Raw genomic sequence first — 10,851 nt, forward strand, 5'->3', positions numbered from 1 at the left:
GCAATCTCTCTATTTAAATTTCCAATCAAAACTAATTTTTTAAAACATATATTTTTTATAACTAATAATATCACTAGTAGGAGATTAAAAGGGTTATTCTTTTCTATTTCGAACAAGACAGATAATCTCAAATTAGAAAAAAAAAACTGTTATCACAAACTCAAGGCCACTCAAATCTAATAAAAATGAGCCTGAATTGCATCTGGCCGTAAATGAATTTATTTCTATTGAAATAAAATGATCAAGATCGAAACATGCAGTAAACCTTTGCAAAGTGTTGCCAAATTGTATCAAATTTAGAGGAGTGATAAAACGAAAAATTTTTTTTCAAGAATATTTTTTCAACGACCAACAGAAGGCGTGGATTTTTTAAAGAATATATTTTTTCAAGGTCTATAATTGGAGTGGGTTTTTTAAAAATACTTAAAATACTCTAATAGGCATGGATTTTAAAGAATCTTTTTTCAAGGTATCTAATGGGCGTGGAGTTGTTAAAGAATATTTTCCAGGACTATAAATAGGCGTGGATTTTTTAAAGAATATTTTTTCAAGTTTTCTAATAGGCATGGACGTTTTAAGGAATATTTTTCAAAGACTCTAATAGGCATGGATGTTTTAAAGAATATTTTTCAAAGTCAGGCGTGGATTTTTTAAGAATATTTTTTCAAGGTATTTAATGGGCGTGGAGTTTTTAAAGAATATTTTTTTCAGGACTATAAATAGGCGTGGATTTTTTAAAGAATATTATTTCAACTTTTCTAATAGGCATGGATGTTTTAAAGAATATTTTTTCAACTTTTCTAATAGGCATGGATGTTTTAAAGAATATTTTTTCAACTTTTCTAATAGGCATGGATGTTTTAAAGAATATTTTTTCATGGTCTCTAATAGGCGTGGATTTGTTAAAGGATATTTTTTCATGGTCTCTAATAGGCGTGGATTTGTTAAAGCATTTTTTTTCAATAATCAACCAAAGAAGGCGTGTCTGTCCACAAAATTTTAGTCACTAACGCAACTACACTTTTCCCTTTAACCAACAGTGAAGGTTTCATGGAAATATTCCAACTCATTGCTGAGATATAGCGATTTATGAAATTTATTTTAAGTCAAATATAGCTGCTATAGAATTCTGGTTGCCTGTTCATAAAAAAATCCAAATTAGATGACATTTTACGTTTTTGAAGGTCCTCCCTCAAATGTTGATATCAACTAAATACATTCGTTGTAGCATAGTTTTAGGCATTACATTATTTGGTTGGAAATACGATTTTATTTAACGCCTAAAAATATGCTTTAAATGATTACAGTAACAAACTATTTTGTAGTTGACTGATGTGGCAACACTGGCATTGCCTTATTTTTGTGCATCTGAGAAATGAATAAATATCACTGTTTTAAATTTTCAGTTAACAGGCGCCCAGCATCGTTTAGCAGCTACATTTTTGACAACAAGATAAAATTCAAATGCCTATATCTCGACAATGCGTGAAGCGATTTTCATGAAAATTTCGAGAGGGGTTAGGGGAAATTGTCTAGTTTTACTGGGTAGCAATAACGAAGAAGAAAAACAACGTCTATGGGTATGATGGTCTGTTTTGTAAGCATTGTTAGACAAAAATATAGGCTTGGCGGTTTGATGGTCTGAAAAGAAAAATTATTAGACACACATCGAAGCTTGGAGGTCTGTTGGTCAAAATTGATGAAGAATTTCTTAAAATTGTTTAAGAAATATTCTTTAAAAAATCAACACCTATTTATGGTTCTTGAAAAAATATTCTTTAAAAGCCCAACGCCTATTGACGGAGGTTATTTCGAGGTTTTTTAAAAATTAAAAAAAAATGAATTTAATATAGATACCAAATATTATCAATTACCAGAGAGAAAAAATATCATTAATTTATTCGTTTTATACATATATTTATAAATTGTTTATTAAAAAGGATAAATGTAATGTGTATTAGTTTTGAGACAATACCGTAACCCTTAATTGTATTATTTGTAATTTTAAATATTATAAGTTTATTATATATATTTTTTGAAAAATGTGATTATGTTCAAAAGAGAGGTTAATGTAAAATCTAAAAAATGTGGGATCCATGTGCATTTTGTTTTGCATTCGATGTTGAAATATCATTTAATTTTTTTCTTTAATTTATTTATCTTTTTTTTAGTTTAGCAGAAGGAATTTTTATACAAAATCTATTTTCGATTAAATGATGATATTTCAAAGTAATAAAATCTAATTACATTTTCGGATTCGAAACCGATTTTTAAGATGAAATGTGTTTATGTTCCAAAAGCGACAAATTATGAAAAAGGTAGGTAGGTAGGCGAAGCCATTGGATCCCTTTATAATTTACATTTTAAAGCAGCTAATAATTTTATTATTCTTTTTTCTCTATCCAATTGATATATAACAAATAATGCACAAATATAGTCAAATATTTAATAAACAACACTTATAGACAATAAGTAGAGTGATAAACAATTTAAAAAAGAAGCAGATGATACAAAAATCAAAAGAATGATTCAAGTCAATACAAAAAAAAAGAGAAAATTCCAAATATTCAAATCTATGATTGTGATAAACTATTACGAGAACTAGGACGTTCAATTGTCATCGTTTGCTGGGGCACCTGGCTATCGGGACTGATGCCAAGGCCAGAATAGATTTCCTTCATAACAAACAGTATGGTATCCTCAGAATCCCTGTAATTAAAAAAAAAGAAACAAAAAACAAAATATTTTTCAAAATTTTTATTTTCATTTAACCAAGTTCAACAAAACTTACCAATAACACACATGACTACTCAATGCAAATATGTACTCGTTTATAAATTCCAAGGGTGCCTCTTGCAGTACATAGTCAATGCGTTTGGAATCATTTAATTTACCCAGAGGGAAATCTATTTCAACCATATCATCTGATACGGCAGTGGATACCGAATCGGTACGTGTACGTTGTGGCAATGGCAAATGTTGGCTACTGCTGCTGTTAGTTTGTTGTTCATCACCCGGCGACAGATGTTCCTGATTGGGTGTTTGTGATTGCGATTGTTGTTGGCTGCCACCACTGCCTTGACGTTCCATTTGCATTTGCATTTCAATGACCTGCAAATATTAAAATAAAATTAAATTGGAGGTTAGATTAAATTAAAAAATAATTATAAAAAAATCCACGCCTTAGGAAAAATATTTATAAAAAAATCCCCGATTTATATTAGACTTGATTTATATTGGGTCTTCTAGACCCTTGAAAATTTGTTATCTTTAAAGAATCCTCGCCTCATGTAGACCCTTGAAAATTTGTTATCTTTAAAGAATCCTCGCCTCATGTAGACCCTTGAAAATTTGTTATCTTTAAAGAATCCTCGCCTCATGTAGACCCTTGAAAATTTGTTATCTTTAAAGAATCCTCGCCTCATGTAGACCCTTGAAATTTTTTTATCTTTAAATAATCCACGCCTCATGTAGACCCTTGGAAATGTTTTATCTTTAAAGAATCCACGCCTCATGTACACCCTTGAATATTTTTTTCTTTAAAAAATCCACGCCTCATGTAGATCATTGAAAATTTTTAATTTTTAAAGAATCTACGCTTTAAAGAATCCACGCCTCTTGTAGACCCTTGGAAATTTGTTATCTTTAAAGAATCCACGCCTCATATAGACTCTTGAAAATTTTTAATTTTTAAAGAATCTACGCTTCATGTAGACCCTTGAAAATTGTTTATCTTTAAAGAATCCACGCCTCTTGTAGACCCTTGGAAATTTGTTATCTTTAAAGAATCCACGCCTCATATAGACTCTTGAAAATTTTTTCTTTAAAAAATCCACGCCTTCTCTTGGTCCTTGAAAAAATATTCTTTAAAAAATCCACGCCTTCTCTTGGTCCTTGAAAAAATATTCTTTAAAAAATCCACGCCTTCTCTTGGTCCTTGAAAAAATATTCTTTTAAAAAATCCACGCCTTCTCTTGGTCCTTGAAAAAATATTCTTTAAAAAATCCACGCCTTCTCTGGAGGCTTGAAAAAATGTTCTTTAAAAAATCCACGCCTTCTCTGGAGGCTTGAAAAAATTTTCTTTAAAAAATCCACGCCTTCTCTGGAGGCTTGAAAAAATTTCTTTAAAAAATCCACTCCTTCTGTAGTACCTTAAAAAATATTCTTCAAAAAATCCACGCCTTCTGTAGAACCTTAAAAAATATTCTTTAAAAAATCCACGCCTATTTATGGTCCTTGAAAAAATATTCTTTAAAAAATCCACGCCTATTTATGGTCCTTGAAAAAATATTCTTTAAAAAATCCACGCCTATTTATGGTCCTTGAAAAAATATTCTTTAAAAAATCCACGCCTATTTATGGTCCTTGAAAAAATATTCTTTAAAAAATCCACGCCTATTTATGGTCCTTGAAAAAATATTCTTTAAAAAATCCACGCCTATTTATGGTCCTTGAAAAAATATTCTTTAAAAAATCCACGCCTATTTATGGTCCTTGAAAAAATATTCTTTAAAAAATCCACGCCTATTTATGGTCCTTGAAAAAATATTCTTTAAAAAATCCACGCCTATTTATGGTCCTTGAAAAAATATTCATTAACAAATCCACGCCTTTCTGTGGCCCTTGAAAAGATAATCATTAAAAATCCACGCCTGTCTATGGTCCTTTGAAAAATATTCTTTAAAAAATCCACGCCTATTTTTAGTCCTTGAAATAATATTCTTTAAAAAATCCACGCCTATTTATGGTCCTTGAAAAAATATTCTTTAAAAAATCCACGCCTATTTATGGTCCTTGAAAAAATATTCTTTAAAAAATCCACGCCTATTTATGGTCCTTGAAAAAATATTCTTTAAAAAATCCACGCCTATTTATGGTCCTTGAAAAAATATTCTTTAAAAAATCCACGCCTATTTATGGTCCTTGAAAAAATATTCTTTAAAAAATCCACGCCTATTTATGGTCCTTGAAAAAATATTCTTTAAAAAATCCACGCCTATTTATGGTCCTTGAAAAAATATTCTTTAAAAAATCCACGCCTATTTATGGTCCTTGAAAAAATATTCTTTAAAAAATCCACGCCTATTTATGGTCCTTGAAAAAATATTCTTTAAAAAATCCACGCCTATTTATGGTCCTTGAAAAAATATTCTTTAAAAAATCCACGCCTATTTATGGTCCTTGAAAAAATATTCTTTAAAAAATCCACGCCTATTTATGGTCCTTGAAAAAATATTCTTTAAAAAATCCACGCCTTATCTTGGTCCTTGAAAAAGTATTCTTTAAAAAATCCACGCCTATTTATGGTCCTTGAAAAAATATTCTTTAAAAAATTCACGCCTATTTATGGTCCTTGAAAAAATATTCTTTAAAAAATCCACGCCTATTTATGGTCCTTGAAAAAATATTCTTTAAAAAATCCACGCCTATTTATGGTCCTTGAAAAAATATTCTTTAAAAAATCCACGCCTATTTATGGTCCTTGAAAAAATATTCTTTAAAAAATCCACGCCTATTTATGGTCCTTGAAAAAATATTCTTTAAAAAATCCACGCCTATTTATGGTCCTTGAAAAAATATTCTTTAAAAAATCCACGCCTATTTATGGTCCTTGAAAAAATATTCTTTAAAAAATCCACGCCTTATCTTGGTCCTTGAAAAAGTATTCTTTAAAAAATCCACACCTATTGATGGTCCTTGAAAAAAATATTCTTTAAAAAATCCACGCCATATCTTGGTCCTTGCAAAAGTGTTCTTAAAAAAATCCACGCCTATTTATGGTCCTTGAAAAAATATTCTTTAAAAAATCCACGCCTATTTATGGTCCTTGAAAAAATATTCTTTAAAAAATCCACGCCTTATCTTGGTCCTTGAAAAAGTATTCTTTAAAAAATCCACACCTATTGATGGTCCTTGAAAAAGTATTCTTTAAAAAATCCACACCTATTGATGGTCCTTGAAAAAAATATTCTTTAAAAAATCCACGCCGAATATTGGTCCTTGCAAAAGTGTTCTTAAAAAAATCCACGCCTTATCTTGGTCCTTGAAAAAATCTTCTTTAAAAAATCCACTCCTTCTGCTGACCCTTGAACGAATATAGTTTACATTTTTGTTTTAGTACTTACCTTTTGCACTTCCTTTTCCATCATTTCCTCTGTCTCCTTTTTCGATTTCGGTGCCAAGGGACCAAAGAAGTTAACACTATCCAAGGTATTCTTGAATTTATCCAAGAAACGATGTTTCAAATCGGTGCTGACACGAGCCATTGTCTCCTTCAATTCCAAATGCATACGTTTGCGACCCTTGTGATGGGGAATGAGGACAGGACGTACACCACTTAAATCAGGATTAACCAAGGCTTCTATGCGATAGGCAACCGGATCATATGGATGGAAAATGTTATAAAAACCAGGGCATGTGGGTAGGCGGAAGTCAAGACCAAGCTTATCAATGCCACGAATGGTGACGAACATACCTATAAAAAATAATTTAAATCACATAATTTCCGGAGAGGGGTGTGAGGGGTCCTTACCAATTGGTGATCCCAATGCAAAGAATTTCTTCGGCTGAAAGATCAATTGGCCATAGTTGATAAACGGTTGTCCAGTACCGGCTGGACCCATGGTATAACTTATCGATTTGGCTTCCAATTGATTGTTACTATCCGTCGCCGCTCCCGCCATATTGTTTTGACTTAGAAATTGTTGATCGGGATTTTCGAGATTCTTCTCCTCACTTTCTTTGATGGGATTTTGATGGCAAAGTAAATCGAAAAGTATCAATGAACCCAAACTGTGGCCAGCCAAAGAAACGCCACCATTAAAATCGGGATGACGTTGACGATATTTCATATAGATATCATTCAAAGACATTACAATTGAATTCATAATCCGTTGACAGAATGTAGGGCTGGTATAGAAGAGTATATCCAATAGAGTGTCATTGGTGAAGTTGCGCAGTTTTGGGATCGATTCCAAGGTTATGGAACGTAATTTCTCATCAATACCCAGCTCGATGGAGTGCAGATGACTGTGCCATGAAATGGGTAGGACTTCAACGCGACCCACCAAACCCAAATCGGCGGAATTTTTATAATGTGATTGTACCAATTGGTGGGCAATGGTGCGAAAATCTTCAACTGTAAGGTGAGGTGAAGAAGAGGAGAAAATAGGTTAACTCTGTTTAAATAAAATATTATTTTGACACTTACCAACTTCTTCTACAGATCTCAGCTTCAAATCACATGCCGAACCAATACCATGTACCATAAAGAGTAAATGATCGACCTTTTGGGATTCACCTTGGGCAATGGTGAAATCATCTAGATCACGTTTAACCACACGGGGTCTGGTGGTGGTTTGCTGAGAATAATAAAAATAAAAAATAATTCTTCCCTATTTCGAATGGTATTCCATGTATTATTTTCCTTACCGTGGTACCACCCCAGGCATCTTGATTTTGTTGCTGCTGGAAGTGTACAATAACTGTGGGACCATGGAAGACCACCTGTTCTCCCATACCCAATATAATGGTCTTGTGCCAAACACCACTTTCGGCAGCCTGTTTATATTCTGCTTCCAAAACATCGGCTGTACTTTCTTCGTAGGGTATATATTTGGAATCGACTGCCTTGTAAAACCACGAACAACGTCTCACTTCAATTGGTTCACTTTCCCAATATACACTGCGTTTCATACGCTCCTTAATGTAGACATCATAGCGGCCACCTTCAACGGCTACAACTTCGGGTTTATCTTCTGAAAATTAAAATAATAATAACAATGTTGAGAGACTAATAAGATATTATAGAAAAAATGTTTCTTTGCACCAAATCCGTTTCAGAAAATTTAGAGTAGATCTAAAAATGACCATCGGTCCGTCCGTCCGCGCATCGTAATACTTTTTTCATACTTCATACCTCTGAGGATATGACCACATTCTGCAGTTTTTCTTTTTTAATAAAATAAGTTATCATTTTAATCTGAGCCCCAGGGTTTACTTAAATTGAAGGATATATTTTTGGAAAATTTGGCTGCGGATTTATGGTTAATATGAGAATAAAAGACCTCGTCTCCAGATTCACTCCAGTTGATGAGCAAATTGCTATAATCCGTATAAAAGCGAAGTACTTCCACATCAATCTCATTTGCGTCCAAGCTCCGACGGAAGACAAAGATGAGCTGACCAATGACATATTTCACAAGCGCCTAGAAATAGCATATGACCGCTGCCCTGGTCATGAAATTAATCTCTGCTAGGAGATTTTAATGCAAAAATCGGAAGGGAAATTTTTTTTTGGTCCCACCGTCGGAAAATTCAGCCTCCATAAAGAAAGATCAGACAACGACATGAGGTTGATTGACTTCGCGGCAGCAAAAAAAAATATGGTTTTGTAGCAGTCCTATTGCTTTTACGGACTTCTTCACTACCTTATAGCAGCAAAAGTGCGATCTAACACAATACGGAGACTCGATGTCGAAAAGCTGCAAACACAACAGGTAGCAGAAGCCTACTCCGCTCAACTTACCCATCTGCTTGATGAAAACACACATTTTGCCGATAATAATATAGAAGCACAATGACAAAGAATTGCCCACTTCCTACAAACGGCAGCAAAAGCAAAATTTGGGTACCACAAACCACCATCAAGAAACCCATGGTACGATAAGGAGAATTGTATGCTACTGAGGCAACACGAAATGCGATGGAAAATTATCGGGAGAAAAAGGAGAGAGGAGGAGGTATTTTCAGAAAAAGAACAAGAAAAACGTGAGCAAATCGAGATGTACAGGAGTCAAAATGAAGTACGGAAATGTTAGCAACAGGTAAAGCACCAAACCGAAGGCTTTGGTGCAGGCATATCCTCCTGTAGAGATAATGAAGGGAATCTGGTGACAGATACAGACAGCGTGTTGAGGATCTGAAAGGGCCATTTTGAAAAGCGTAGCGGTGAAGTGGATACTCCAGAACCAATAATAACAATTAATCGGCTGAAGAATAATAAAGCAGCACGAGCCGATGGATTACCAGCAGAACTATTCAAGACTGGTGGGCAGATGCTGATAAGAAGCATGCACCAGCACAAAAAAGGAGACAAGACGATATGTGCCAACTATAGAGGAATAAGTCTCCTTTCCATCGCATAGAAAGTGATATCCAGAGTGCTGTTGGAAAAATGCGGTTTCAGACCTGGCAATTCCACCATAGGCCAGATGTTCACTCTGCGCCAAATCCTGGAAAGGACCTACGAAAAACACCACGACACATTCCACCTATTCGTCGACTATAAAGCCGCATTCGACAGCCTTATCCGTTCAGAGGTGTATAAAGCCACGTCTGCGTTTGGCATTAATACGGCTATACAGGATAACTTTGAGTGGCACAAGGCCAGCAGTGAAAGTTGAAAGGACCTCTCGGAGCCCTTTAATACCGAACGAGGATTCAGACAAGGTGACACTTTGTCGTATGACCTTTTTAACATCCTGCTGGAAATGGCCATACGAGACGCCAAGGTGAACAGAAATGGCACTCTGTACAAACGACACATGTTACTCGCCTACGCCGATGACATCGACATAATGGGTCGAACATTGAGAGCGGCAACATCCACTTTTGAACGAATTGAGAAGGAGTATACCAAAGTGTGGTCTGGCAGTAAGTGGCGAGAAGACCAAGCTGATGATATCAACGCACAAGACGTCTATTAGACTCGGACCGACTGTGGAACTTGAAAATTACAGCTCCGAGGTAGTGCAAGTTTTTTTATACCTCGGTACAGCCATAAATAAAATTAATGACATCAGTTTTGAAATTCGGAGAAGGATCGTGTTGGCCCACAGATGCTACTATGGTCTAAGTAAGCAGTTTAGAAACAAGGCCACCTCCCGTCAGACCAAACTCACACTCTAAAAAAACCCGTGGTTTTATACGGATCCGAAGTATGGGTACTTCCGCAAGCAGATGAGACAGCTCTGGTAGTGTTCGATGTGTGTTTCGGGTGAATTTCACCATGAGTTGTACCTCCTATTCTCGGACATCGACATTGTCAGACGTATCGAGCTGCAGGACATTTGCTAGGATATGTTGTGAGAATGGATGAGAATGTCTGTCCCACCTCAAAAGGTATATAAAAGCGAGCCAGCTGATGGTACACCCAGAAGGGGAAGGCCACGAATTCGATGGAAAGACCAAAAGAAAGACAACATTTCGGAACATGGTCTTTCAAATTGGAAGATCTGTGCACAAGACCGAATCGCCTGGAAATCTTTTTTTTAACCGTTCTGTCATAAGACATCTAAGCAAGTATGCAATAGGTCAAAAGTTATGGCAAAAAATATGAGGTTTACATTTTTGAGACTCCGTTTTTTGATCGACCAAAACAAAAGATGGCGCTGGCGACAGCTTGTTGCCATCATAACTGAAAATCACAGATATTGTATACACTCTGAATTACATTACACGGATGGTCGTCCCACCACAAGCCTATTCAACTCACAGCACTGCACAGTGAAATCTGCAATTGCACCCCTAGATAATTGATTCAGAACCGGATAAGAATACTCGTAAAAAATCAAAATATAAATATAAGTTCTAAAATAATAATAAACAAAATTATAGCAGATGTGCATCATATAAATAAATATTTTAAAATTTTTGACCTAGAACTTGAGATAAGAACTAAGCCCATTTAAATAATAATCATAATCAAACTGTTTAAACTTTAACCTCCCATAAAGCGAATGATAGGCATGTGAATATAAATGTACAACATTTGATTATTTTAATATTAGTTTAAATTTGTGAAATTTGTAGGTGATAGTCGGTGCTGTACGGAGTAGTATCGTAAAAAAC

General features: G+C 34.6%; 1 protein-coding gene across 1 annotated transcript; it reads right to left on the reverse strand.

Moving 5' to 3' along the window:
- Positions 1–2,548: 2,548 nt before the first annotated feature.
- LOC133331116 (SEC23-interacting protein-like) lies at positions 2,549–7,759 on the reverse strand. Its single transcript, XM_061539522.1, has 6 exons — positions 7,432–7,759; positions 7,211–7,361; positions 6,533–7,138; positions 6,126–6,475; positions 2,792–3,111; positions 2,549–2,709 (listed from the first exon to the last, which is right to left on the reverse strand). The coding sequence occupies exons 1-6, from the start codon at positions 7,693–7,695 to the stop codon at positions 2,574–2,576; spliced, it is 1,827 nt and encodes a 608-aa protein (XP_061395506.1). The 5' UTR covers positions 7,696–7,759; the 3' UTR covers positions 2,549–2,573.
- Between the last annotated feature and the right edge of the window lie 3,092 nt (positions 7,760–10,851).

This window comes from Musca vetustissima, unplaced genomic scaffold (genome assembly GCF_032173495.1).
Source record: "Musca vetustissima isolate MV318-11 ecotype Yass unplaced genomic scaffold, APGP_CSIRO_Mvet_v1 utg376, whole genome shotgun sequence".
NCBI classification, from domain to species: Eukaryota; Metazoa; Arthropoda; class Insecta; order Diptera; family Muscidae; genus Musca; species Musca vetustissima.